The following is a 26,477-nucleotide window of genomic DNA, read 5'->3' on the forward strand; positions in this document are numbered from 1 at the left end:
CATCCATATGGAAAGCCTCGCCGCATCGCGATGGTCAAGGACGGTACCACTGCGGGCCGCATCACAACCACTAACTACACTGAGCCCGTGCAGACCAACTGCTACAACGTGGACCGATTGGGCCACAATTTGGACACGGAAGGCGGGTCGTCTGGCTCGCCACTGATGAGCGCCACAACCAACCTCGTCATTGGGCTGCACAACTGCGGGGGATGCAAGGCCTCTACGACTGCGTACGGCTCCAACTATGCAATCAAGATGACGTACATTGTCAATTTGTTGCGCGTAAAGAATGTCCTCCCCAAGGACTCAGTCGTCGCAACGCTACGTGGCACCCAAACGCAAGCCCTGACCGTCGCCCCGACTTTCGCCCCCAGCCCTTCGAAATGCACTGTCGTGGAAGAAAATGTGGCCTACTTTGGCTATCATCTCGCTTCCACCCAACGAAGCGAGGTGTCCTTGTGCTGTGGCGACTGCGATATCACGCCTGGATGCAAGTTGTTTGTGTGGACAACGGACAACGGTGGCACTTGCTGGTTAAAATCGGATGTGGGCACGAAGGTCGCCAGCGTCGGGGTCAAATCGGCTGTATTGGCTAACCCCATGGCCACGGCGTCTCCTCCTACACCGCCTAGGTGTAGCCCCATCGAAGTCAACAAAGACTTTTACGGGGAAGACATCGCTGCTATTCCTGGCCCCCTCGAAAGCTGCTGCGTGGCGTGTGAATCGATGGACAAGTGCAATGCTTTTAGCTGGTTCAACGACATCTGCTACCTTAAAGGCAAGCGCACCAGCCCTTCCCTCACCAGTGGCGTCTATTCAAGCCGAGTGTATAAGTGCTCTGCGGTGGAATCTGGGGTGGATTACTTCGGTGCAGATATTGGCAGTGCGTTTGCTGACGCGGTGGAAGATTGCTGTGCAGTGTGCCGTTCGACTGCCGATTGCAAGGCGTTTTCGTTTGCGTTTGGAGTGTGCTACTTGAAGAGCAGCAAAGGTATCGCAAAGCCGAATAGCGTCGTGGCGTCGGCAGTTTTGTAGACGCGTACTGGAGAAATCATAGGTACCGAAGAGGACTACACTCCGAAAAAGTGATCATAAATTGGTCATTTATGTTATGGTACTACCGGTACACTAATTCGTTCAAAATATGGCACCGTTAAGGTGATGCTACATATATTGGCAGCGATCCATCCGAGCACAGCGCAAAACACTTGAGACGAAACATGTATCATTAGGCAGGATGTTAACGCGATCTACGCGCACAAGTTCTTCCACTCGACTTCGTTGTCGCTTTCGCTGGCGCAGTCGCTGACAGGGTCGTCGCTCACAATGTAGTGGGTACCCACCGAGATGGGGCTGGCCAGCGCGGCTTCGGCAATGTACTTGGCCGTCTTGACGGCATTGCGCACGCCCATGCTGCGCGCCGTCACGGTCACCGATTCGCTCAGCAAGTCCATCTTGGTTTCCAGCGCACCCACAATCTTGATACCACGCAGCATCCCGTCCGCCGTCCGCTTGGCACCCACAAACGTCCACATGGCTTGCTGCAGCTCCGTCAAGATAGTCGCCACGGCAGCCTCGTCGGCGGGTTGCCACGGACGCCGGCCAAGGCCAGCACTGTCGGCCGGGACGCGCACCACGGCATTCGTCTCGACCGCCGACCCGACCAAAGTGGTGGCCATAAAGTCAGTCGCCACAGCACACCCCCACACCAACGCCTCCAACAGCGACGTCGACGCGAGGCGGTTGGCACCGTGCATCCCCGTGCAGCTCACTTCGCCCGCCGCGTACAGCCGAGGCACGGACGTCTTGCCGCTCAAGTCGACTTGGACGCCTCCGCAGTGGTAGTGCGCCGCGGGCACCACCGGCATGGCCTCCTTGGTCATGTCGATGCCTCGCGCCAAGCAGTGCTTGTAAATGGTCGGGAACCGGTTCTGGAGCCACTCGGACGGCATGTGCGAAATGTCCAGATACATGCAGCTCTCGCCTTCCTTGTCCATCTCGCTCAGGATCATACGCGCCACCACGTCGCGCGGCGCGAGCTCGCCGTCCACGTGGTAGTCCCGCGCAAACAAGTGACCGCTGCCGTTGCGTAGCTTGGCGCCTTCGCCCCGCAGCGCCTCCGTGAGCAAGAAACGCCGCTCCCCCGGCAGACACAGCGTCGTGGGATGGAACTGGACGTACTGCATGTTCTTCAGCTTGGCGCCGGCCCGGGCAGCCACGGCCACGCCCTCGCCGCGCGCGCCTTCGGGGTTGGACGTGTTGGCGTACAAGTCCCCGAGCCCCCCCGTGGCCAAGAGCGTCATGTCGGCGTGGATGAGCTCCACCGCCGACGTCGACCGGTCCACGAGCAACGCGCCGACGCACTCGTTCTCGTCGTTCAGGGCCAAGTCGTACACCACTCGACCCGTGCACAGCTCAATGTTGGGGTGATTCATCACCGCCGCTTGCATGGCGGTCGTGATAGCTTGGCCCGTGTGGTCGGCCTTGAACAGGATGCGCGCGCGGTTGTGCGAGGCTTCCAACGTCAGCTTGAGCTCGCCCGTGTCGGCGTGGCGCTCAAACGGGACCTTGGACACGTCCAAGAGCAAATCCTCTACGCACGCTGGCCCTTCCGTCGCGACTTTACGCACGGCTGGGTCGTGGCACACCCCCGCGCCGGCGCGATGGATGTCGGACGAAAGCAGCTCGGGCGAGTCGTCCTTGGACTTGTAGATGATGCCGCCTTGGGCCCAGTAGCTGTTGCAGTCGGCGGGGTTGATGGCGGCACCCAGCATGATCACATGGACGCCTTCGCGGGCGAGGCGGAGGGCCGCGGCCGAACCGGCGGCGCCACAACCGATGATCAGGGCTTGGGTGCGTCGAACAGGGAGTTCCGAGTCAACCGTCACGTAGCGATTGGCTGGAACCGAGTAGTCAACGGTCTTGGACGACGACGTTCTGGCAAATCGGCGAGCGGTATGCTTGATGATGTTGGGGGTAGTGGTGGTCGTGGGAGTCATCTTAATGCGAGGCGACAATGCAAGCGTACTTCTTGTTGAAGGTCCAGCGGCGTTTAACAGACATGCAACAGTGGAAGGCTCCAGCGTTGCGGTGTGTTGAGGGCGAATTCGGAAATGGCTGCTCCATCGTCTCTTGCCACCAAGTGTAACTCACTTGGCCGAAATTTGAAGTTGGTATCCAAGTTCATCTCTCCCAGTTGGGTATTATTTTACGCCAGTATACAAACATCAAGTCTGAATTGCGTAGTCGGAATTTAATTTGCTGATCTGGTGGTGATTGGCTGCACACGTTTGGCCATTGAACACCGCCGTCGTCCTCTTTTTTAGCCAATGGTATTTCATGTATGAGGCAATTTGGCGTTGATTGGATATATTTTAACGAATCGTTGCCCGAAGCGAGGCTGAGAAATGGTTACAGAGTCCCGACGCATGCTGTTTGTCGCAGCATCCGAATGACTCATGGGGCGGATGAGTCATTCGCCTCCGAGACATAATATACTAACTGAATGTACGCTCATAATATAGGAGATAATACGTACATTCTGAAATCGGGTTGTATACAATTTCAGTATTGATCGTGGGATTAAGTTGCTATGATAATAACACCTGAAAGATTGCAATCAACCGCATTCTTTTTTGACTAGCCACGATTATGTACTGTACCCGATAGACGCCAGCGACGAAGTCAAGTAGCCTGGTCAGATCGTGAGGATGAATCAACCGGTAGGCGACGGACGATGCAGCGCTGACAATGAGATTGAGGATGATTGAGCTTTCACAACAGGAATTGAACGTCGTTGGATGATCCCCTCCAAATCCCGAGGCAAAAACTAACACGAGTAAATTCTTGAAACGTCGAGGTACAGGGAATTTCGATGTGAAGCGTTCCAGCCCAGCAGCAATACTGTAAGCTCACCCTCGAAACTATCGGGACCTCGTCGCAACAGAAAGATACTGACCGGTACAGTAATACACTACAGTAGTGAATTTCAGAGAGTTGGTGTACTACTGTACGTACTTTAGAACCTATCTGTCGTATTTTTTATACTCCTGTATCTAGGAAATACCTTATGTTTTTGGAGCCGAACTTATTCGAAGTGCACCAGTAAGGTAAACTTTATAGGATGTAATCCTATAAAGTTTGCCTTTCTTTAAAGTACACCACCTTTGCTGATTGGCAGGCAGTCATTAAATTCTCAGATGTCAGGTGATATCTTGTAGTTTGTATGTCTTTCACAATAATAATATACACACAACCCCTCATCTCGTTAACGTTACACAAGATCGACCTGCATTAGCGTCATGTCTGCACGAGGATTTGGCGGGTTCGATCTGTCTCCGACAAAAGATCAAGCGCTGCTTAGTGCCGTGTCCAGCCACATCATGGATCTACGGTTCACCGTTGTGTGTGGGAAGGGTCTTCTGGCAGCGGGGCCAGACGGCTTGACGAGCAACTGCATCTGTGACATCTCGCTCGTGTCCACGGCGCAAAAAACTCTGGTCAATACCCGTTCACGGCTAGTCAAGTCGACGCGCAACCCGCTGTGGAACCTGGCAGTGGATTTCGGTCGTGTGGACCTGAAGGACATTGACGGCATTCGAGTTGTCGTGAAGCATTCTGGCGGATTCACGTCGTCCAAGCCGTTGGGTGAAGCGTTCGTCCCCGTCGAGTTTGTAGCTGAGGGCTCGGCTGTCGACCAGGTCATGTTGGCGACTACTTTGACATCAACATGCTGAACAGGATTGAACCGTAGGACTCTTGGTTTCCATTGACCCCGACGCCAGACATGCCGCGCGCATCAACCTACGGCGACATCCGAATCGTCTTCCCCGCAGCGACCACTGCCAAGGCCTCTCCAGCAGCTGCAGCCATCCAGCACAATCCCGTTGCAGAGCTGAGTGCAATCAAGGCCTGCCATCAAGCAGTTCCTCGGCCAGGACAATTCTGGTTTGCCGTCGCCGCCCCTTGGGTTGAAGCGTGGCTGGTATGGCAAATCCTCACGTCCGCTGATCCTGCTCAACTGTGGCCACGTATGTATGTGCAGGTGTTTGTATCCAAGCTCCAGCACACCACTGCCGATGCACCGGGCCCCATCCCCAACCACTTTTTACTCGACAACTCCTCTACCTCGACGCCTCGAATTCGAGCAAACTTGCGCCTGAAGCAAGACTACCGGTACTCTATCACACATTCGGTCGTGGTCTGATGACTATTATGTATTTGTTGTCCAGGCTCATTGATGCGGCAAGCTGGCAGCTGTACTATAGCTGGTACGGCGGTGGGCCTTCGATCCAAGTGCAAGTTCCCACAGACTGCTCCAGCGTCTCGCAGTGGATGGTGGGGCTTCGCCTTGCCGACCCTGGCGTTGCTTCAATCGTCGCTGCGTCGCAATAGGTAGTACTAACTAGTAGTAGGAGTAGCTTGGAGATGTTTCGATTGAAGTATGCAGATTAATATAACCAGGTTTGTGTCACATCTGCATTGGTTGAAAGGATAAGAAACCTCATATGGCATTCACAGTGTCACAGTGAGATGGATGCCATTCTTCTCATAACGTTAACATCGACGCAGCGTCCCGTCAGATAACTCTTACTTGGAACAGAGTAGTACGTAACAAGCTCCATCAGGCTGCCATGTACTTAGCACCTACGAGCGTTGCTATATTTAAATGAGGTTTTATCGTGTGCCAATTTTGTAACGACGAAAGTCGTACCTCGCAATAACGTCGTGGTCAACTGGTCCACAACCATGGTTCAATCCACGCACGGTTTGCCGCTGTCCACTCGACCCAGCCTCACGTCGACCATGTCGTCGTCGTCGTTGGGCTCGTTGCCTTCGATGTTGTCGTCCTTTAGCTTGCCTTCCATTCACAACATCCGGACCCCGCCGCCCTTGGTGGCGCCATCCGTCGCTGCTGCTGCGACAGTGTATCAATCCCCCACCGCGTTGTCTCTTGGGTCACTCAAAGCCCGAAAAAAGATGATCCAAAATACCGTCCAGAAGCCGCCGCGTCGACACAATCGACTGTCGAGTTCGGTGAGTGGCAACCCCCTCGACGGCGCGGACGAGGAGCGCCAAGTCGATGGCATCGTGTACCAGAGCCGGGTCAAAGTGCCCCAAGCGTGGAACTTTACCAACGCCAAGGAGCGGTGGCAGGCCGCCGTGGCGCGAACGACCGACGACCAGATCCCCCGCCATCACCGACAGAGCCGTATGTGACGATGTGTCTGGTGCATTCTACGGTCATTTCTTTTAAACGTCCTCGAGGGGGAAACTCCCCCTCCCCTTTTGGCTCGTCTGGGGGGTGTAGTTGACCCTTCATTTTTGTCCATTTCGAAATGTATGTATATCATGGGCAATAATGATAGTCGCGGGGGAGTTTTTGCATATGACGACGAATCCACGAAACTCGGACGTGACGCCTCAAAACGCCGAAGCCCGGAGTCGATGTGCCGAGTCGTTGTATAAACTGTCCAAGCAAATTGGATCGGAAGCCATGATCATTGACAGTGGGGCGATCCAGGTGAGATAGTTCTCCAAATCACTACAAGACGACAACGTTGTGTTTTATCGACCCGTGGAGTTTAGTCAAACGAGCTTCATATTTGCTGTGCGTAGAATATTGCTGATTTCAGCGACACCGACGACAGTCGATTGCAAGGCTATTGTGCCGCCACACTGACCAACTTGACCGCGACGTCATCCTTACCGGTACAAAAGTCGTCAACCCTTGATGAAAGAAAGATTCATCTCCCCCATCACAGGTCCTCATGTCATTTGCCGCACACGATGGGATCCCAGTCGTCCTCGAAGCAGCCTGGTCGCCGTCGTTCCACGTTAAAGTCCTGTGCACGACCGCGCTGTGTCGATTGTCATGCTACCCCGAGTTTACCAAAACGCTGTTTGCGTCCAAAGCGGTACGTACATACGCAGGATCCAACACATTGAACCACAGCCGTTCATTTTTCTTGCGAGGAAACAATTCATGCCGACGTGTAGGTGATTGAGCTGTCCAACATGCTGTCGCTGCCGCACCCGCCGTTGCAAAAACTGTGCATTCAAACACTGGTCAATATGATTTGCCATGGCTGCGAATTCCACGAAAAGCTCTTTTGCGGCGGAGGCAACGTCGGCCACAACAAACTCGGGCTCGTCTTGGCCATTTCCCAACTCGCCGAGGAGCCTGCTAACGGTGCGTGCGTTCTCGTCCATATATGTATTGGGATATTGGACAACCAACTGCCGCGCCATCGACCCTTACATTGTATTTCAACAACCCTCGTAGGTCGCTTTGCCGCACAAGTCATTTTCAACTTGAGCTTATCCCCTACGAGCGCGGCAGGGGCCATTCGAGGGGGCATTGGAGAAGTGCTGTTTCACCTCATCAAAGCCCCGCACACGACACTCACGTACCTATTCTCAACGGGCTACTCTAATGTCGTTGTTTCGTGTACTATTTGAACGACATGGACTGGTTTTGTAGCCTGGCCAAGCTACTGCTCGCCCCGAATTCTTCGTCCCGCGACGCCGAAGAAGACGATTCAAATCCGCAACTGGTCATTGCCCGGTTGATTGCCATTGCGAGCGGTCACTTTTCCAAGTACTTGGACTTGCAGTTGCTCATGGGGTCGTGGAGCTTGAAGATTGTGCAGCATTTCCTGTACCTGTACGAAAGCTCGCCCCGACTCGGGTTTGTACTCGGACACTGCGCCCGCGTCCTGGCCAATTTGTCAGCCAACGACGAGTACATGAGCAGTGTCTTCAACGGGAACGAGAACTTGGTGGAGAAAATAGTCCGGTTGCATGCGTGGGCCTCCGCCGCAGCAACCACCACGACCTTAAATGCGGACGAGTGCCAGCAAAACGTGCTGCGCACCATCGCCAACGTGACCCGATGCCCGTTATGCTGCCCCCTCCTCGTGCAATCTGGCGTATTTTACGTGTTGAACGAGGTAGATGCCTTCATGAATTGCTTGTACTGTAGCAGTAGTTGAAATCTAGCCATCAACCCCCCCCCCCCCACGAGATTATTAGTATATGTTTTGCATTCTCTACGGAGCTACAGGAGCGCTCCTATCGCTCCTTTTTAGTGGGTACCCTTGTTTGGTTGTGCACATACCTATTATTCGTGGGACACCAAATCGTGGTGTTTGTCGTACTGAACGTATACTATGCGCTTAGGTACTTCTGATGGAGGCCAACACATCGCACGTGGCGACCTTGAAAGACGATGCGCTGGTCGCCCTTGTGAATCTCGTATGCCACGATGCCATCGCCCCTGCCTCAGGCTTGGACGCGCACTTGGCCGACTGTTTGTCCACATCGTTTCGACACGACTCGAGCGACGACCAGAACAACAACCCCCAGTTGGGCCATGTCAAGTACATGTTGAGCCTCACGATATGCTACCTCGCACTGAACCCGCACCTGCGACGAGTGGTCACGAGTCGCCCTGCCCTACTTATTGACGCGTTGTTGTTTGGGTTTCATTACAACCACTCCCCCGGGGCAGACAACGCGGACAAAGCGCCGTGTTTGTCTGGGGGTATGTTGAAGCTGCAGCAGCAGCTGCGGGAGCAACCTCTGGACGCGTTTGACGATGTTAGGGGCGACCCCACCGACGTAAGTGGTCGCGATGCTTCAAAATCTCTAAACCAAACGATGTATTATTGCCAAGACGCTGAATATGGGAAATGTGTGACAGACGCGGTTTCGGTTTCTCGCTGCCATGTGTCACACGGCAGGAGAGTTCCAGTGTGTGGACCACATTCAATCGCTTGTGGACGTCGTTGTGACGTGCATGAACCACCCAAAGCACAGTTCAAAAATTCCCGTCGACCACGGCTTTGTGACGGGCGCCGTCGAGTATTACTGTGCAGGTATGTTGTGCTGCTTTTCGTCTTGGACCCTACCCCTGTCAAAACGTCCAGGCATCTTGTTTACACTGTCCCGGACGATTTGGACCCTCACCCAACAGACGCATGAGTCTGCCAACGACTGGGGGCCCATCCTCTTTGCCCCACGTGTGCAAGACGTCGTGTTTCGGTTAAGGTCGACCCTGTTATGACATTGGATGTCAACATTCTTATAACATTTGTTGTATTGCAGTCGCTTCGCCGCCCATCCATGCCCCCCCACGTCCCCCACCACAGGCGACAACAACTCGCGTGCGTTGAATTTGCGCCCGGCGACCCAGGCCTACTGCACGGGTACCTTGTACCACATGTGCGCTACTAGCCACACCACAGCCACAGCCCTCGTTGGTACATAGTACAGTCTAGTCTTTCTTCCAGAGGGTCGATCGAAATCAGTGTCGACAATGCGCACTTGGCTGTAGCCCTCGTGGAAGCTTGCAACGGGAGCGAAGACCCGCCAACGTTGCTTGCGTGCGCGTCCACGTTTGCCATCGTGTCCTTCACGCCCGAAGGCCGCCAGCTTCTCTTGACGACGCAAGGCCTCGCCCACGCACTAAACAAGCTCGGGCGGTCGTCCATGTGTCAACAATATGCAGCCGTCGCGGCTTGTAATGTGGCCATTACGGGGTACGCATGCATATATCTCGATCGTTTTGCCCTATCCGCATTGCTTCAAAGGATTATAACTGTCGCACGATGATTCTGTTGCCGATAGATGCATGTGGAACGAAGAAGAGCTCAAAGACTTTGTGGTTGTGGCGCTGCTGCGATCGAATTCATTTGATGCGATTCAAGTCCACGCCAAGACATTGTACAACTTGCTGTCGCATCCTGCGTCTAGGGTACATACAGCAGCACAATTGTCTTGATGCTATTCTTGCCGTTTGACTAGTCTTTCGTTGTGTTGCCATTGTGTTTTGATGACATTAGGCCCAAGTTATCAACGATGGCGTGCTGTATGCGTTTTTAAAACTCGCCCAGCTCCAAACCAACGGACTGCGCGGCGGGCCAGAAGAGACGCTGTCGCTGTGTCTCCACGCCCTTTTCAACCTGAGCGACACGGTCGTGTACCATGACACGATCCTCAAACTGGGCGTGACTGCGTTTTTGCTTGGGGGGGTTAGCGGGCGCCGCAAGCGTGTGCTGCACTTCCTCACCCCCGAAAGCCGCCGGTATGTACTAAAGCCATGCCAACAACTATATTTATATATTCCCTTGTCTGAAATGTTCCCCACTTTGTGTTGTATTATGTAATCTATACATGTATATAATATACTTCGACGATGCAGCAATGACACATGGCCTCGATCGTAGGAAGCTGTAATGCGTATTAATATATATGATATGTTTATGTGTCCCCTATATGTATGTATTTGCGTACTGGGTAACATTTGAACCTTTGTACTTCGTAGGCATGCTGTGGGGCTGTTGTGCAACTTGAGCGCCCGGGAGGCCAATCACAAGGAGCTCATTCACAGCGCCCAAGTCACCGACATCCTTCGATGTTTGTGCGATGGGGATACGGAAACACGCGCCAGTGCCGCCATGACGTTGCGGAATCTGACACTGCGAGTGGCGAATGCCGAAGTGGTTCGTGTGATTGGGTTCGTTGAGGGGACATTTTTCATCATAATGCCGTTAGGTATGCACGCGAAATGCGCTCAACTTGCTCCTGGTGTTTTTGACGTCGTCCAACGATTCGGTGCGTCGGCTGGCCGCGCAAGCGATCGGCAACTGCTCGCTCGTGACGGAACTGTTGCATTTATTTGTGGAATTGCAAGTCGGCGACGCGTTGCTCCAAGTGCTGGAGACGCACGATCCAACAACAAATTTGGTTGCCAACGTTGCAACCAACACCAACCCAAATGTCGACACGGCCCGGGCCATTTTGAAAACACTGCACAATTTAGCCTTGGACGACGGCTGTGCGACCGATCTGCTTCATGTCGAGGTAACTTCTGTACAAACCCTCCCCCCATCATCCACCACCTCATTGTTTGTTATCCTCGTATCCTCTATATATGTGTATATTATCTGCCGACGCCACAACCAAACCGACAATGCCTCAAACATCTCCATCGTCGTTGTTTGTTGTCCTTGTATTTCGTCCATATCGGACATCACCCCCAATAAACAGTCGACATCTTCAACCCTGTCTCTCGCTGTAGATGGTGCGGCGGTGGCAGGAAGCGCTACCCCCCCTGCTTTACGACCCTGACGTGTGCAATCTCGCGGCGACCACCATCCATATCTTGAGCCGCAAGGCGGTTGCGGCACCCCTCCTTGCCCGCCAGAACATCGTGGCGCTTTGCCAACTGCTCAGTACGGCCCCACACACCAGCGCCACAGTCCTCGGGGAATGCGTGAGCTGCCTTGTGCATTTGTCGACACACATCGCAACGCACACCGTGCTCTTCGAGACGGGGGTGGTGGATACGCTGGGGCACCTCTTGCATCACGTCGGTGAAATCGATCCCCCGCTTTCCCCAGCCGCCACCGCCATTTTGTTCACCCACGCGGCCATGGCTGTGCGCAACCTGTCGCTGAGTGCCGCCGATCGCCAAACGTCGTCGCAGCAAGATCAACGAAGTATAGATCGGAGCGTCGAACAGGCCACCGCCATGGAAACCTCGGCGGCGTGCGACCAGCTCATGCGAGGCGTCCCGTGGCTCGTCAAGATGGTGCGGACAGTTGCAACGTCGCAACCGTCCTACCCGAAACTGTGCGTCGAAGTGTGTGCCGCGATGGCCAACTTGTGCAAAATCAAACGACTTCGCGCCGCATGTGTGTCCACGGGCATCGTACACATGCTGTTGGACATCCACCGGACATTCAAATCGGTATGTACCACACAATGAAGCAAGCAAGCGTTCTTCTGCACTTTATGCGGCTTGGTTGGTTGTGGGTGTTGGTTTTTACCTTGTGTTGTTGGGAGTAATATTCGTGTGTAGAACGACGCATTTGCCTTTGTGGAGCAGTCCAGCACCGTGACATTGCACCAACTGGCGGCCGAGGACACTGCGACGTTGGAGCCGGGGCTGATTGAAGCTCTTTTGAGTGTGCTAGATCACACCGATGTCGTCGTGCATCAAGTACCGTTATTGCGATCAATATGTCGTTCTCCGGTACCAGTGTGCCCTTGTGGTCACGATATGGGGGTACACACATAGGTGCAACAAGAAGAAGGCAAAGTATCACGGCTTGAAACGGTCGACACGAGTGAGTTAGCCCATGACACACTGGACCAGCCACTGCCCACGTCTGAAAGTCTCTGTCGACAAACATACCGCGACGCTCGGTACTATATAGTCGTCTACTAGTATTATATCGCGATTCCTTTAGCAAATGCCATCCACACCAGAGCTGTGTACACCCACTCCTGAAAACCCTATTTCCTCCATATCATCTCAAGAAGTGGTCACAACTGGTTTAATACAATTCTGACCTAGATGGTTCCATTACATTGTCGAAGCCCCAAGCCAGTTGGATCCGTCGTTTGACGGAGCTCCGACGCCTTTAAACAAGTATCGACTGCGGGGTCCATTGCCTGCGGTCCAGGACGCGATTGCCCCTGCACCTCTGTGTTCAATCCCACTCAGCACTAGTAGTAGCAACCACTCCGCCCTTCCCCATGGTCGCATCCTTGTGATCGACACACACAAAGCCCATTTAGAAGACGACTTTGCACTGGACGAGTTGGCAGCCAAGACGTCGGCGGAGTCGTCGTCTACTGGCAACCACGCCACCCACCAGCTGAGGTTTACACCAGTGAAAAAGTTCGATCACCATATGAAAATGACGCGCAAACAAAGCCGAAACGGCTATGTCGGAACGTCGTCGTCGGCGTTGCCGCACATCAAAAGCGAGCTGCAAGTGGAAAAGTAAATTAATCATAAAGATTCGACTATATTGGCCAGTTGATTGGAGCTCCTTCTACTCTGGACTCAGGGTTACTAGAAGATAGGGTATCTGTTACTAAAATATAAGCGACCATAGTCTAGAATAGAAGACACCATCGAAGTCATGAGTACATGTACTGCCTATGAAATAGACGTTCTAAAAAGCAGGCTACGGACCCTGTGTTTGTATCTCTGTGAAATATACTGTATATATATATACAAATGTAAAAGTTATTTGAGGCCTAACAGTAAACAAATTGTGTTTACGAATTCTAGTAGAAGATATAAACAAGAGCATATCACACCTGCAGTTAGTCAACCGTTAAACGTCTACCTCGAGCGAATCAAGTGCACGTGTATGTTTGTGGATCGATAGACAGGATCTAGTTGGTCGAACGGGATGTTGGTGACGACATGGGACTTGGCCATCGAGTCCAAGAAGTACCGGCCTTGGTTGCCAGCATACCGCGCTTCGTGGGCAAACACGATCAACGTGTTTACATGTGACAGGGTTCGAATGGTCGCCATGAGCAAGTCGGCCAGTTCCGTGTCTCCGTAGATCAAATCCGAGCACAGAATCACGTCAAACGGGCCAGCTATCGACGTCGTTGCATCTGCATTACATGAGTACAATGACATTAGTACGGCAAGCCGCAGGGCTTCGATGATAAATGATATGACGACATTGACCGTACCAGGGCCCCACATCAATGGCATCGATGAAACAGTCGTCATGTTAGCATCAAAGGTGTTTTTGGCAATGTTAATGTCAATCCATGGAATGGCTTGGGCCTGTTGATCGTGTGTGAATGCATCGAGAAGACTGGAAACTTGGTGGTACCATGTCTGTCAACACAACTTGCTTGGCCCCGAGTAGAGCAGCGGACAAGCCAGGCACGCCAATTCCACATCCCAATTCGATGATTTGTTTGCCATTGAAGGAGCCCTAAGTGCACAGCGTGCCTGTGAGCGGTGGCTAGAAATAATAGCAGGAGACGCGAGCGTGGTAGATAAGAAGGTAAGGACTGGATTTCATACCGGTGGAAAGTACAACGGGTTCGCGAGGAACTTGGATACGACTAAAGCGCAGTCCCATACTCTGCGCTGCTGACCCAACTCTTCCTGGAAGTGAACTGTTACGTCTGCCGTCAAGGCGAGCTGGCCTCCGGATAACCCAGCTTTGTCGCGATGCGAGAGGCCCCACGACCGCGCCGCGATGTTGTCGGCATACGCTTGTGCCTTGACACGTTTGGACTCATCGAAAGTTGCGTCAATTAAGTCGTCATCGCTCGAACTCGAGTCGTCCTCAGAGTCCGAGTGAGTGATACCCAGCCACTTGTGCATTTTGATGTGTCGCCGTGAGCACCGTCTTCCGAGCATTGATTGGCGTGGTTATGCCCAATCATTTACGCTCTTGGAAAAAGCATACACTTTGATTGGTCCACGCAGGGTACGTTACGAGATAGGATTGGCTAGCACAAAGTACAACATCAACATCTTTTCAACCAATTGCATTGCATTTCTAAAAATATCTTGGACTCAAGTTTCACATTCTCGCGATGGCGGCGGCGACACGACGACGATGGAAATCGGAAGCCGAGTATGATATCAACGTGGCATCTCCGAGAGACAATCGCACTCACAATATGTGCATTAGATAGTGACAAAGATAAAGCACCGGACGCAGACGAGTCCGACGCGGCAAAGGCGGTGGCCGGGGTCTTCCAAACAAGGTACAACCTCATCGGTATCACATTTGCCTTCATACACGCCTGTTCTGTAGAGTCTACGGCTTCGCTGCGACCACAATCCGCCAAGTTACACGCGAAATTCCTCGATCTTACATTACGTCCTGAGAAGAAGAAGCGTGGACGGCCAACAACAGCAAAACATCGCGAAGTCAAGTTCTCGCCTGAGTACCCAAAGCGAGGCCAGCTCTATAACGACGTACACGAGCCCAATGCCACCTCTGCTGCACTTTGGAGTGACGACGACGACGATGAAGGCGGCTATGCAGTTGACGACTCCTCCTCTGTCGAGCTCAAAGTCGCAGCACCAAGCTGTTCCAAGCTGAAAGTGATTGTGATGCAGGCCATTTTGCAGCGTGAAGAATGCCTCGCCACGATTGTCCAAGGATGCCAAGAAGGAGGATGGAGGCCAGGAAATGATGGAATTTCTCGTATATTGCCGCTCCTGGCTCCACTGCGGTTGCTTTCCCTGGCGGTCGTTGAGAGCATCTTGCGATGGAAGGTCGCGGCGGACAACCGGGCGTTTTTGTGGGATGGCGCGAGTTATTTGCACAAGGTAAATCTCTCTCTATTGCCCCAAGTTGTGGTTTGACCCAATCGGGTTTGTAGATGACGTCCGACACGAACGTGTTGGACCCGTTTTTGTCGTTGGAGTTGGGGTTTCCCATGCGCCGCAACCCGTTTATGTCGTCGATGGCTTTGGATACCCCCCAATTGACATTGCTCGTGTGTTGTCCGCACAAACAACAACGAACAGACGACGTGGTCCAGTGCATTGCCCGACGCCTGCATTTTGGCACCCTCGAGGTGGGTTCTTTGTTGCGAACCCTGATTGTCTTCTCTCAGCGTGCCACGTCATACGCGTAGCCGGGCGACATGGCGTTGAATACGCGGGTGATTTCTGCCATGGTCGCCATCGTCAAAGAAGACATGGAGACCCAACTCGACCAAGAAGTAATGTTGGGGCAAACTCAACACAAAGCGTCTCTTGATTTGGACATGTCCACAATCTCATTCGAACCCGACCCAGAAGCCACGGTCGCCACAATTCCTACCTTGAAGCAACAACAACAGCAGCAGCAGCGACAGCCCAAGTTGTCGGCCGTGTACTCGCCGCGGGACCCACGGAACGACTCTGCTACGAATACGTCCAAAAATAGTAGCAGCTTCCGAAAGCTACTCCATCCCGTGCCCACAACGAATGAAACTCTAGGACGTGGCACGAGTGACGACGACGACGACGTGCACAACGACCTGCAGCGCATTTTCTCCTTGTGCAACGACGTGTCCACAGCCGCAAGTCAATTGAAACGTCAGCTGCATGTTCTGGACACGGCCACCAAGATGGATGCGCCGTCCGCCACAATCTTCTGCGCTCTAGAACCGATTCCGTCGTATGCTACATCTCCACTTGCGACGCCCCTACGTAGAAGGGACCTGGCCTCGCCCTCATCGCCTATCCAGTCAACGCCCAGTCCCGATATCATTAGTGCCAACGACGACAAGCTGACGTCGTACATTGAATCGTTGTCGACTCGCATCGACCGCTTGCGAGCGTTTGACGTAGAGGCAGCTACAGACGACGACTACAAGAGCCTAGCCATACCATCTCCAGTGAGGTCCCCCCATGACGACGGCACCGTCCAGTCACCCTTGTCGTCCACGTCGCTGGCGTCCCCGATCTTTCCGAAGGCTGCGTCATTGGCGCGCCACCAACCCTATCGTTTTGCTTCCCTTGACAAGGTTGAATCAACTCCAAAACCAACGAAAACGTTATTGCAACGAACGTTGGCCAAACACAGCAACACCATTTGCGCAGAAGTACCAAGCAGTCGCAGCCCACAACCCATACCTTTAACACCGACAAACCAGCGCACAACGCTCGTCCGCAATACTTCCAACTCGAAACGAGCCCCTCTCACAACAACGATGACACCAGCGTCGTCATCGTCACGTAAGCTTGGAAAGGCCATATACGATGCGGATTCTGATCCTATCAAGCAAGCCAAGTCGACAGAAAAGGCCACGGGTGACACATATTCTCCCACCTCTCAAAGGCAACCACGCACCAAACAAAAAAACAGCGCGGGCAACACTCGTCCATGTCAGCATGTGCTGCCTGATGACGCAAGTCCTCGTGATTCTGCGTCGAGTAGTTTACCAACAGCCTCCACACCTCGAGAGGCCGATTGGCAGCAGCACCGCCGTAAAAGCAGCGACCACCGCATGCATTGCGTGGCGCAACACCGGTCTGCCGTCCGATTGCAAGCGTGGTGGCGTCATGTTCGCTGGCGTCGGTCGCGGTACCAGCATCGGCGACGCCGACAGTTTGCCGTTCAGACGATTGAAAACACGTACCAGCGCCACCGCCGTCGTCGTCAAACGCGTCAACGAGAGGCGGCGGCCAGTGTCCTCCAACAGTGGGCGATCCGTCGCACAGCTTTGAGACGGGACTGGCGCGCTCTCTGTCACACCAAACGACGAGCGGTCGCAGGTCGATCCATTCAACGGTCATGGCGATCTTATCGAACCAAGTGCCCCTGTCTCGACGACGAGGCGCACACGACGTCTGGTGCGGGGCTTGACATCCTCACATTGGTACAATCCGTCCTCCTGGAATCGATTCTGGACCGCGTTTGGATATGCATCGGCGTCAGGTCCACGGCGGCGGCTACGATTCAAAGCCAGTATTGGACATTTCAGTTTAACCAGCAGCAAGCGTCGGTATTGCAACGCCACCATACCCCCGTGATTGGCGTGGCTGCAATTCCAACGACTGGACACGAGCGTTGTTCGTCTACCATCCCTGGCAGCAATCGGGGTTTCATACCTCCATTGCAAACCAAGTCCCAGCGGGATCTACAAGATCAGTATGCCGACGAAGGCTTCGAGTCGGAAGGAAGCGCGCGATGCGACACGTCGTCCACTACTCCACATGACACCAGACACGATGCAGCAACCAACGCTGTCCATACCGATGTCAAACTGATGGTGATGCCGTACTTTATCCTGTGGATGACCAACCGACTGCGATGTGTGCAATATCGCGATTTGGAACGTCGGGCCAAGCGAGAGCGCGTGCGGTTGGCATACACGACGTGGCACGACCAGAGTCGTCGCATCGTTCGTGTCCGCACGGCGTTTTGCGGATGGCGCGACCAAGCCCAGTTTGAAAAAGACAAGCGAGTGCAAACCCGGGCCGAGTTTGCCCAATCGGCCAAGGCGTGGAAGCAGTTGCAGCGGGGGAAGCATCCGTCGTCTTAATAAGTACGTGACGAGTATGGACATGATTAACGTTTGTAAGTACGACTTGGATACGGTGAACACCGTCATGAATTGTAAAATATACTTGAATTATTTAAGATGGGGACGACTGGTCTGGCGAAGCAGGGGGGCGGTTGGGGGGGCGAGGGTGCCGTCGGCGAGGCGGTGTTCGTAAAAGCAGGTAACGCCAAACGGACAAGTTCCCCTACAGTCCATCCGCCACAAACCAAGGTTTGTATCACGAGGGAATTCAAGGGGATGCGTGGGGGATGATCGTACCGGCCTTCGGCAAACAAGCGACACGGAATTTGAGCGACGTTTGCCTATGCCAAAAAATGTTAAAGTGTTTTTCGTGTAAATGGAGTATACCTTGTAGTCGACAAACAGCCGAGCACGCCTAGATTCGTCCTGTACGTGGCGATTGCACGGCACGACAAATGCAATCTCGGCTTGACAGACGGGACACGCTCGAATCTGATATATATATCATCCAGACATGACGTGATCATTTGTGCAAACGTCACATGACGTTATCATGACGATAGGACAAGTCGTACTGGTGTTTTGTTGTCCTTGTTCCGTACACATTTGAGGCAAAACGCGTGGACACAGCCCGAGAGGATGCCGAACCGTTCGCCTTGGCGCAGCACGAGATCCATGCACAGATTGCATTCAATCGCTTGGGATTCGAGCAATTCCTACAAGTTCAAGTCGTCGTTCGATCATATGTTCCAACAACATCGGTCGTCGATTCGAACGAGTCAATCAACGCACAGCTTGCATGAGTCGTGCTTCGACTGCGTCCAGTGGTTGGCTGTGCGAATAGATACACGCCGAGCCATATCGACACAGCCCTTGTTGGTAGAAACGGCAGGCTTTGCTATGGCCACATATGAGTGGCTACTGTCAAATGCAACATGGGCTACGTACGGCGGGTGGGCTGGTTGCACGTCCGAGTACTCAGAGTATTCGGATGAGTTGCCGAATTGCTCGTAGTGGGGAGGAGGTGGCTGTGATGTCGACAGGGTGGTGGCGGTGGATTGGAGCGCCTTGACGTGGGCTTCCAGCTCGTCCAGTTGAGATTGGTACCCCAAAACGGCTGCGCAGCCAGTACCATCATCGGAAGAATGGGGGGAGTTTGAACCAGCCATGGCCGCCACCATGGGCTCGGGCTCGACGTATGAGAAGTCGGTTTCTTCGTCAATGTCGCGGCGACGAGACGTCAGGCCAAAGATGGACGCGGGGTCGACAATCTCGACTTGGAAGGTCAACCCGTTGATCTCTCCTTTGACAATGCGCCCTGGGTCGGACTTGGGCTGGGACGGGTGCGACGCTTCGGAATGTGTGGCTGTTCGTTGGTCAGTCGAAGTCAATTTAGCCACGGGGACCACAGGCGCCACCGCGGTGGCCTGCAGCGACGACGACAGAAGCGACGGATTCGAGTGTGGAAACGATGCAGCCTCGTCCGAGTACGAGTTGCCGCGGGAGTGCAACGAGTGGTCGAACCGACAGTTGGTCCCGAGCGTGCATTTGTTTTCGCGGAAGAATTTGCATGCTGCTGGTCGCCTTGGTTTGGACGATGTGATTGTGTGTTCAAAGCGGCAGGAAGCTCCTTTCGTGCACTGGTTCTGGAGGTAGAAGGTGCATATCTTCTTTCCGTCAAAGCTCATCTTCGCCACTAAAGGGTGCTGGTACCTCCCACTGGACTGCCGCTGCTACCGTGCCAGCTCAATTGCCTGGTGTGCAACGATGGATTTCATCCGGATGAGTACCGGATTTGCTCCAAAGGAGAGCGAAGAGAGCGAATAATTGAGCTCTCACTTTGTGGTGGCATATACCAGTCATCCCCCGATTTTTGCAGCCTGGTATAAACGAATATCCTGTGTAATCCCATGGAATATTCAATTTAACAGGCTATTGAAAAATTAATAATGGGAACACAAATGCGGTGCCAGCCCCAAGTCATATCACAATATCAAGAGCGTTGTCCATTTGCCATGCGAATCCTTGCAAAGTGGTTAACTCTACATATACGATGACATGGCTGTCGGAATAAATTCGAGCACTGGATAACAAGCTAGGACGTTGTTAGATGTTTCTACTGTAAGAATGAGAGTGTACTTGCTTTGAGACATTGTACGACTACATTTCACAAAACGTGTAGGGTATTCTGATGTTTACGATTAGATTTTGCTCATCGAATGTGATTAATATCCTTACCTAGTGTGAAGGTATACTCCTCCAAGACTTCATATAACCCTTGCATATAAGTACCTCCGTAAAACTATATTTGGTAGGGGCTGCAAAAATCGGGGGATGACTGGTACTTGGCATAATTGCCAGATCGCGAGCATTTAATTGACGATGCTATATATCGTAACGCCACAACGCATGTTGGATGTTCTTTGGCAGGTCAATGCCTAAAAAGCAATGAGGTATTGTTGATCTGGAGAAATGAAGGAGAGTGATTCTGAGTTTCATATTTGTATTGCAGAACTCTCAGTTTGCCTGATTGATACAGCTCATCTTAGTCGCCTGTCTAATTAGAACACACGTTATTTTAGACGTTTTAATTATTTGCAACGTTGTAATTCCTATACTTCGAAGTACTTGTACACAATTAGTTTTACTAATTTAACGTGGAACGTTTAACTGTAAATATCATGTCCCATCTGGGCAGCATGATGGTTGACGAGATGTCTCGCCTTTGCACTCTTCCACTTGCCACGTCCACACCTGTCAGTCGACAAAAAAGCACCAAAGAAACCCTCAAGCCATGGACGCCATGAAGGACAAAGTCAGTGACTTCTTCAACCATAGGAACAACTTGGAGCTCGTCCTGCGCGTCGTGCAATGGTTTGTCGCGGTAGTGTCGTTCCTGTGTAGCACGGCCGTCACAGGGGTTGGCGCCGGTGACTTTGCCTTCCTGATGACGTACACGCTGTGGGTGTACACGCTGCTGTACATTGTACTGGTGCTGCGGCAAGAAAAGCTGTCGCTCCTTCCGCTGCACAAAATCTTCGTGGACTGCGGGTTCACCCTCAGCCTTTTTGCGGCCGGCATTGCGGTCGCATGCAGCCCAATGATCCGATATTGTGGTGGCGGTGGCTGCGGCGCGGCCTATGCTTGCGTCGTTTTTCTGTTTGTGGGCTCCCTGACCCAAGGTGCATCAGTCTATATTACGTACACCCAAGAATACCGCCACCGTTCGTCCGACGAGTTTGCGAGTCCCCCAGCTGCTATTCTTCAGGCGTAGATTATATATTAACCATCCGAGCGGGTTAATTTGATCGACCCTTCCATCTCGTTCAGTTGGCTAGAGCGTCACACGAACTTTGGACGGCCAATATCACCTTTCATGCGAATTGCTGCTAGCTCGGGACATGTTACAGTATAGTGACCGATTAGCCACCGATAGAATTCACTTGACCAAGCGCACCCAAGTGGTATCAATATACTACTACGTAGTACAGTACTAACGTTACGTATTATACATACCGTATAGTGTATATGTATTGCGACGGATTAATCGATTGCAACTCCTGTAATAACTGATATTTTTCTTGTAATAACTGATATTTACTTGTGAATACGTTGAATATACTTCAAATTTGTATGACGCAATGGATTAACAAATTTTTGAGAACGAGTGTCGGCCGGTTGTGAAATATCACCTGTCGCAATACATATACATTATACGGTATACGTACCGGTATATATACTACTAGTAAGTTACTTAGTAGTTGATTTATTAACCGTGGGAACTTCTGCGACATGACTCACAAGGCTTCGGATCCATTACTACTACGTAGTATATACTCCGGAGTATCTTCGTTTTAACACTGTAGTTGAAAGATTTCTTTCTCTGTTCCACAAATCTGTCGAGCGAGCAAAAATCAATTTGTTCCAAAATGAGTGTCGACATTTCAATATTATTGGCTAATACAAAAAACTACTAGTATACATTTCATTGCTTAACATGTACTACCTCTGGTAGGTATTAAGTGCAGACGGTGACAAAAATTAGTGTTCCAGTTATCCGATTGGCCTAAACCTTAGTGAAGCGTGTTCGTTTCATTGAGGCGATTCTGATCATATTTTTTGTTGAATTATATGACCACATTCGCACTTGCTACGACTCCAAGTCTGCTCGCAATACAAATTCCTAGTCAAATTTGACGAACGACAAGCGCATGGCGCTGTACCAAGAGCTTCAGCAACTAAACACAAATGGGGCACATTGCTGTCGACGATGCCTTGTTAGTTCAAGCGGCAACTGAGGGTGGTTGGAACATCCAGCTAATGTGCCAACCAGGTCTAGAACGTTCAGGTCCTCAGTCGCAGGTTGGCACAATAGAGTTGAAGAAGCCCAGGTCTAGAACGTTCAGGTCCTGCGACTGAGGACCTGAACGTTCTAGACCTGGGCTTCTTCAACTCTATTCAGTCACTGTAGCAGCAAATGAAATGTCGGTCCATGGAAGACCTGTCAAGGAATCGTTCAATTGTCTGCCATCATTGACTTTGGAGAAGACTATTTGAACCTGGCGACGGGTAATGCATGAGATTGTTGGGGTTAATGGCGAGAACAGCTACAAGATCCCTCGGAGCGATGTGACTGAGGATGACGCGATTGCATTGTAATTTTAATTGATGGATACGCGCCTGGAAGCAGAGGATCGCATGAGCCATGCCTGTGACCTGATGCAGGTCATGGTAGTAGTGAAAGGGGAGGGTTCTGACTCGACCCTAACTAGGCTTCCTGGTGTCGATGCCAAGGACCTAAGGAAACCTGGGACTGAACCAGCGACCATCGGTGAGTTCTTGTCCTACTTAGATCAGGTGTAAAGTGATCTATAAGTAGACGCGCTCCCAACTGAGCCAAAAGAACTGGTCAATCTGGACATGAGATTGTACTACGAGAATGAGTACTCTCGACTGTTGTGTAAACTTTTTAAATACAGATTCGTTTTACTTGGTTTTTGTATTGCATTGAATGTTTGCCTGCACTTTATACCTACCAGAGGTAGTAAAAAGTAAATCAAACCACTGATGGCAGAAGAGAATAGACGAGAAGCACACAGGTCAAGCAACACTCGCCATGAGCGTACTAGCACGCCTCAGTCAGAACACTGTTCTGTTAGAGAACATCCCCACTTCCCTGTCAGTCAGGTAGCAGCGTCTGCTAGCTGTGTAGGAGCTTTTTTGTGCCTTCTAGAGGCTTTTCGTCAGAGTAGAAGACAGCGCAGACTCGTCACGGAACATCACAGGATGTCGTGGCCAATCATACTCTAGGATTTGATTGGCTGTTGGAGGAACTGGCACATCTATAGCCAGTTTCTCCTCTGCCGTCAGAACTAATTCACTCTCAGTTCTTCATCCATCCACGCACGTGTCTGCTGCTGCTTCCTGCCCTTCCAAGTGGTTATGAGCCTTCCACCTCCTTCCTCCTCTCGAGAAGCCCTGGCTATCACCCACCGCTCGTTGGCGCCGAAAACTATGACGAATGGTTCATTGAACTCACGTCGATCATCCTCCCAGGGTGAAGCGTTGGACTCGATGGCAACGCAGTACACCGAGGTCAAAGCCGTATCGTCAAAAGCTGGAAGGGCATCCCCTTAGCGACAGCAAACCGCTTCCGCGCTGTTGGCGCTGCCCACGTGTATCATGCAAAACTACTACATGTGGCGCGGCCCGAAGCCGAGTATCCCATACCAGAATATGCGCCGCTTGTTGGAGCAGCACTGGCAGGACATTTAACTCTAAAATATTCGTCAATCCAAGCGGCCGCTGTCCCCTGGGGGAGCCATAGCTAAAATCCCATTTGTGGATTGGTGTGGCTACTGCCTGTCTTCAGGCAGCCACTTGACGAACACCTGTACGAAGCTTTCCCGGGCGTTCTACCAGAACGCGGTGCGTCAAGATTTTGTGTTTTCACCAGGATGGGCTGCCATTCCACCCTGGTAAATTACCCCCAAGTGGTGGCGGTCGACACACTCAAGGCGGGCCCAGCGGCCACCGCGGTGGAAAACGCCACGACAAAGGCGGCGGACGTGGTGGAGGAACCGTGACATCCTTCCTCAACACCATTCGCCAAGGCTACGCATCCAGCGGCCCACCCGGTTACGCTCCCAGCTGCCGTCAAGGCTACGCCAGTTTCAACTACAGTACGGCGATTATCGCGACGATCAATGCGGCCATAGCCCGTTTCGTCAGTCCGACTCCGCTACCGCAGACACTCAGGCGACCGTTACCGCGACTACTATCGCGAAGACCGCAGGTCTTACCGCGCCAACTAAGACGACCGGCGCTACCGCAGCCGCAGCTATTCCATGTACGACGACCGGCGCCATCGTAGCCGCAGCGACAGTACGCCTCCAGCCGACCAAGGCTACGCCCAACCGGCATCCACCCCCCTGCGCAGCCAAAGCCGCAACGCGTCGCGCGGCTCTACGCGTACGTTAGTGTATCAGAACACACGTCAACAACGTGACCAGACTTCTTATTTATGTCTTCATGCACACATGCCGGCATTTATGTCTCGATATATCTTAGATGAACAACATTCACATGTTTCATTTACGGGACTACAACAGTCGACCGACAAGTCAAGCACATTCAAAATACTTTCGACATTATTACAGGACTTCAGTCCGTACTACGATTCGCTCAATACTACCGTATCGCGATCACTTGTATTTACGGGTATTGGATGGGCACTTCTCGTGTCACCAATCAGCCCGGTTGTCAAAGAGCAAAGGCGATCCCGTCACTGGACGGTCGATAGTGGTGTGGGCATCCAAGCACTCCACCTTCCATCGTGAGTGGTTCACCACCTATGAACCATTCTCATCCTTTGCTGGTGCAGCTGACGGCCACCAACTCCACGTCATCGGCCGTGGCACAGTACGACTCGAGGTCGCTGGCACCAACGATAACACATTAGTCGTTTATCTGCAGGATGTATATCATATTCCTGATTTGCACTTCAATTTATTTTCCGTGGGTCGTGCACTACACATGGATCGACATAAAATTGTCTCCACCACCCCACAGGAGTGGACTTTAGCCACCTACGACAGCGAGTTCACCGCAGCCTTGTTCAAATGAGGCAAGGGAAAGCGGTTGTCACCCGTTGTTCTCGAGTACAATCACATCACGGCTTGCAAGGTAAGGAACACGTAGTCCAACTTCTCAACTTTGAGCTGGACGAAGGCAGCCAATGTTGCAGCAATAACCTCGTCAACAGAACGACTCACCTTCTTGTATTGAAGGGATTGATGTAACGTATACTTTAATTAGTATTAAATGTGTTGACTGATTCCCTCCAAGCGAAGCCGATTTTGAGCGCCTAAATTTGGTAATCGGGCTTTTCAGCTAATGCATGTTTCATCTAACGTGACGGATCAGTGATTTGCCGATTTTAAGCTCCCTTCAATCGACCATATCTGGCGAAGTTCAAATTATCTCGACGTGAAAGTTGCAGTGCCAAACTCACCTTTTTGAGCTTTATCTCATCGTCCGAATACAAATCAAGTATGAGAGTTTGAATCAGGGCAAATAAAATGTCAAAGTTAGGTGCTCAAAGAGGCGATCGGTGATTGGCCGAAATTTAACCTTGTAATCAGTATGGGAATTTTACACCTTCCATGAAAAAAAATTTTTGAGTTATAGAGCAATATTATATGTATACAGTAATAATATTTTACACGTCGTACTTGATTTGAAAACAGGCGAGCCCCTCTTTAAGTTAGTACTATTCCCACGATAAGGTTTTAAAGGTGTCGGTTGTTGCAGGCTTTTATTATTTCCAATCATATCGATTCTTGAATTCTATTGGATAATGCAGCTCGGCAAATCACCGATCTTTCGGCAAATCACAGATCCGTCACGTTAACAGTAAATTTACATATTCTTTCAAACTTGATTTGAATCATCAAGTTTGGACAAGAAATAAATATATGGGGCCTATGAGAAGTCCTAGGTCGAGAGATTTGTGAAACAGAGGAACTACTAAATATAGTATTACCCAGGATATTTTTTCTAGAGGTTGATGAACGTTCTTTATAGTAACGTAAAAACCAATGTATGACCCGAAAATCGACCCCTTAGCTTTATTCGATATCTCGACAACAATGACGAATTGGACGTACTTCCAATCATGACGTGAAAGACGATTGAACGCTGTACATTACATCTTATGCTCAAGCTTTAAAGAGTTTGATGTAGTAGGCTTCAGGAAGGTATTCTCGTCAAAGTCAAAATTATGAAATTTGAGAATACAGAAGTCCCCCGGAATACGGAACCCACCATAAATCTATATCCTTTCAGAAAACATAATCTTGCGTGCAAATCAGTCATAAAATCCGAGAGGTACATTCAACTATTAAATTAACCACGCAAATAATGCAACACATGTTGGCGACACTCACACTTGGAACTCAGCATGCCGTCGCCGTCGTCGCGGCTACGATTGACAATCGAGCAGAAGCGTACACTGTTAAAGTAGCATGCGTCACGCGCTGCCATGAAAAGAGTTGAGTTGCGTCGATGGGCTCGTTTAGCATTTGGCCTTTCACGTGACCCTCTAAATTCGACAATCGACAATATCACGGTGGCAACCTCCTGAAGACAAAATACACAACACGTTT

General features: G+C 51.7%; 10 protein-coding genes across 15 annotated transcripts; 7 read left to right on the forward strand and 3 right to left on the reverse strand.

Annotated features, from left to right (window-relative positions):
- Positions 1 to 30: 30 nt before the first annotated feature.
- On the forward strand, positions 31 to 1,038 carry H257_01661 (hypothetical protein; the record flags this gene model as incomplete). The annotated part of the gene is made up of 1 exon (XM_009824971.1): positions 31 to 1,038. The coding sequence occupies one exon, from the start codon at positions 31 to 33 to the stop codon at positions 1,036 to 1,038; it is 1,008 nt and encodes a 335-aa protein (XP_009823273.1).
- A 140-nt stretch (positions 1,039 to 1,178) lies between these two features.
- On the reverse strand, positions 1,179 to 3,152 carry H257_01662 (L-aspartate oxidase). The gene has a single exon (XM_009824972.1). It carries the CDS (start codon positions 3,000 to 3,002, stop codon positions 1,254 to 1,256), a length of 1,749 nt encoding a protein of 582 aa, XP_009823274.1. The 5' UTR covers positions 3,003 to 3,152; the 3' UTR covers positions 1,179 to 1,253.
- Positions 3,153 to 4,255: 1,103 nt separating this feature from the next.
- On the forward strand, positions 4,256 to 5,478 carry H257_01663 (hypothetical protein). Of its 3 annotated transcripts, XM_009824975.1 has the most exons (4): positions 4,256 to 4,703; positions 4,757 to 4,987; positions 5,048 to 5,178; positions 5,235 to 5,478. In XM_009824975.1, the coding sequence occupies exons 1-4, from the start codon at positions 4,305 to 4,307 to the stop codon at positions 5,395 to 5,397; spliced, it is 924 nt and encodes a 307-aa protein (XP_009823277.1). In that variant the 5' UTR covers positions 4,256 to 4,304; the 3' UTR covers positions 5,398 to 5,478. The 3 variants fall into 3 exon arrangements, with proteins under 3 accessions (XP_009823277.1, XP_009823275.1, XP_009823276.1); XM_009824973.1 differs by having other exon boundaries at positions 4,757 to 5,178; XM_009824974.1 differs by having other exon boundaries at positions 5,048 to 5,478.
- A 226-nt stretch (positions 5,479 to 5,704) lies between these two features.
- Positions 5,705 to 12,834, forward strand: H257_01664 (hypothetical protein). Its single transcript, XM_009824976.1, has 20 exons — positions 5,705 to 6,214; positions 6,372 to 6,526; positions 6,622 to 6,714; positions 6,768 to 6,920; positions 7,003 to 7,195; positions 7,289 to 7,412; positions 7,487 to 7,955; positions 8,185 to 8,625; positions 8,708 to 8,882; positions 8,934 to 9,054; positions 9,112 to 9,266; positions 9,341 to 9,545; positions 9,634 to 9,760; positions 9,849 to 10,090; positions 10,331 to 10,508; positions 10,561 to 10,869; positions 11,087 to 11,758; positions 11,870 to 12,010; positions 12,089 to 12,216; positions 12,368 to 12,834. Exons 1-20 carry the CDS (start codon positions 5,752 to 5,754, stop codon positions 12,801 to 12,803), a joined length of 4,980 nt encoding a protein of 1,659 aa, XP_009823278.1. The 5' UTR covers positions 5,705 to 5,751; the 3' UTR covers positions 12,804 to 12,834.
- A 203-nt stretch (positions 12,835 to 13,037) lies between these two features.
- H257_01665 (hypothetical protein) lies at positions 13,038 to 14,183 on the reverse strand. The gene is made up of 4 exons (XM_009824977.1): positions 13,856 to 14,183; positions 13,659 to 13,763; positions 13,513 to 13,609; positions 13,038 to 13,431 (listed from the first exon to the last, which is right to left on the reverse strand). The coding sequence occupies exons 1-4, from the start codon at positions 14,159 to 14,161 to the stop codon at positions 13,148 to 13,150; spliced, it is 792 nt and encodes a 263-aa protein (XP_009823279.1). The 5' UTR covers positions 14,162 to 14,183; the 3' UTR covers positions 13,038 to 13,147.
- A 189-nt stretch (positions 14,184 to 14,372) lies between these two features.
- On the forward strand, positions 14,373 to 17,829 carry H257_01666 (hypothetical protein; the record flags this gene model as incomplete). Its single annotated transcript, XM_009824978.1, has 6 exons — positions 14,373 to 14,417; positions 14,475 to 14,550; positions 14,601 to 14,764; positions 14,909 to 15,121; positions 15,175 to 15,372; positions 15,433 to 17,829. The coding sequence occupies exons 1-6, from the start codon at positions 14,400 to 14,402 to the stop codon at positions 17,827 to 17,829; spliced, it is 3,066 nt and encodes a 1,021-aa protein (XP_009823280.1). The 5' UTR covers positions 14,373 to 14,399.
- A 68-nt stretch (positions 17,830 to 17,897) lies between these two features.
- Positions 17,898 to 19,571, reverse strand: H257_01667 (hypothetical protein). 4 transcript variants are annotated; one of them, XM_009824982.1, is made up of 6 exons: positions 18,760 to 19,571; positions 18,604 to 18,709; positions 18,387 to 18,527; positions 18,199 to 18,303; positions 18,109 to 18,152; positions 17,898 to 18,034 (listed from the first exon to the last, which is right to left on the reverse strand). In XM_009824982.1, the coding sequence occupies exons 1-6, from the start codon at positions 19,497 to 19,499 to the stop codon at positions 17,920 to 17,922; spliced, it is 1,251 nt and encodes a 416-aa protein (XP_009823284.1). In that variant the 5' UTR covers positions 19,500 to 19,571; the 3' UTR covers positions 17,898 to 17,919. The 4 variants fall into 4 exon arrangements, with proteins under 4 accessions (XP_009823284.1, XP_009823283.1, XP_009823281.1 ...); XM_009824981.1 differs by having other exon boundaries at positions 18,199 to 18,527; XM_009824979.1 differs by having other exon boundaries at positions 17,898 to 18,303.
- Positions 19,572 to 20,516: 945 nt separating this feature from the next.
- H257_01668 (hypothetical protein) lies at positions 20,517 to 21,182 on the forward strand. Its single transcript, XM_009824983.1, has one exon. It carries the CDS (start codon positions 20,606 to 20,608, stop codon positions 21,083 to 21,085), a length of 480 nt encoding a protein of 159 aa, XP_009823285.1. The 5' UTR covers positions 20,517 to 20,605; the 3' UTR covers positions 21,086 to 21,182.
- A 2,071-nt stretch (positions 21,183 to 23,253) lies between these two features.
- On the forward strand, positions 23,254 to 23,586 carry H257_01669 (hypothetical protein; the record flags this gene model as incomplete). Its single annotated transcript, XM_009824984.1, has 2 exons — positions 23,254 to 23,415; positions 23,449 to 23,586. 2 exons carry the CDS (start codon positions 23,254 to 23,256, stop codon positions 23,584 to 23,586), a joined length of 300 nt encoding a protein of 99 aa, XP_009823286.1.
- Positions 23,587 to 23,768: 182 nt separating this feature from the next.
- H257_01670 (hypothetical protein) lies at positions 23,769 to 24,772 on the forward strand (the record flags this gene model as incomplete). The annotated part of the gene is made up of 3 exons (XM_009824985.1): positions 23,769 to 23,893; positions 23,925 to 24,282; positions 24,695 to 24,772. The coding sequence occupies 3 exons, from the start codon at positions 23,769 to 23,771 to the stop codon at positions 24,770 to 24,772; spliced, it is 561 nt and encodes a 186-aa protein (XP_009823287.1).
- Positions 24,773 to 26,477: the final 1,705 nt, after the last annotated feature.

The sequence above is a fragment of the Aphanomyces astaci genome, assembly GCF_000520075.1.
Source record: "Aphanomyces astaci strain APO3 unplaced genomic scaffold supercont1.3, whole genome shotgun sequence".
NCBI lineage: Eukaryota > Oomycota > Saprolegniomycetes > Saprolegniales > Verrucalvaceae > Aphanomyces > Aphanomyces astaci.

Bases quoted from the DNA above. Each gene is read 5' to 3' on its own strand.
- H257_01662 (XM_009824972.1), bottom strand. From the start codon at position 3,002: ATGACTCCCACGACCACCACTACCCCCAACATCATCAAGCATACCGCT.
- H257_01668 (XM_009824983.1), top strand. From the start codon at position 20,606: ATGGACGCCATGAAGGACAAAGTCAGTGACTTCTTCAACCATAGGAAC.
- H257_01665 (XM_009824977.1), bottom strand. From the start codon at position 14,161: ATGCACAAGTGGCTGGGTATCACTCACTCGGACTCTGAGGACGACTCG. The intron at 13,610-13,658 runs GTACCACCAAGT...CACGATCAACAG, and splicing joins AAGTTGTGTTGACAGACATG to GCCCAAGCCATTCCATGGAT. The intron at 13,432-13,512 runs GTACGGTCAATG...CATGTAATGCAG, and splicing joins GCCATTGATGTGGGGCCCTG to ATGCAACGACGTCGATAGCT.
- H257_01663 (XM_009824973.1), top strand. From the start codon at position 4,305: ATGTCTGCACGAGGATTTGGCGGGTTCGATCTGTCTCCGACAAAAGAT. The intron at 4,704-4,756 runs GTCATGTTGGCG...ATTGAACCGTAG, and splicing joins AGGGCTCGGCTGTCGACCAG to GACTCTTGGTTTCCATTGAC. The intron at 5,179-5,234 runs GTACTCTATCAC...TTTGTTGTCCAG, and splicing joins CGCCTGAAGCAAGACTACCG to GCTCATTGATGCGGCAAGCT.
- H257_01664 (XM_009824976.1), top strand. From the start codon at position 5,752: ATGGTTCAATCCACGCACGGTTTGCCGCTGTCCACTCGACCCAGCCTC. The intron at 8,626-8,707 runs GTAAGTGGTCGC...AATGTGTGACAG, and splicing joins TTAGGGGCGACCCCACCGAC to ACGCGGTTTCGGTTTCTCGC. The intron at 10,509-10,560 runs GTTCGTGTGATT...TAATGCCGTTAG, and splicing joins GAGTGGCGAATGCCGAAGTG to GTATGCACGCGAAATGCGCT.
- H257_01667 (XM_009824979.1), bottom strand. From the start codon at position 19,499: ATGAGCTTTGACGGAAAGAAGATATGCACCTTCTACCTCCAGAACCAG. The intron at 18,710-18,759 runs GTACGTAGCCCA...ATGTGGCCATAG, and splicing joins GTGCAACCAGCCCACCCGCC to CAAAGCCTGCCGTTTCTACC. The intron at 18,528-18,603 runs GTGCGTTGATTG...TTGAACTTGTAG, and splicing joins AAGCACGACTCATGCAAGCT to GAATTGCTCGAATCCCAAGC.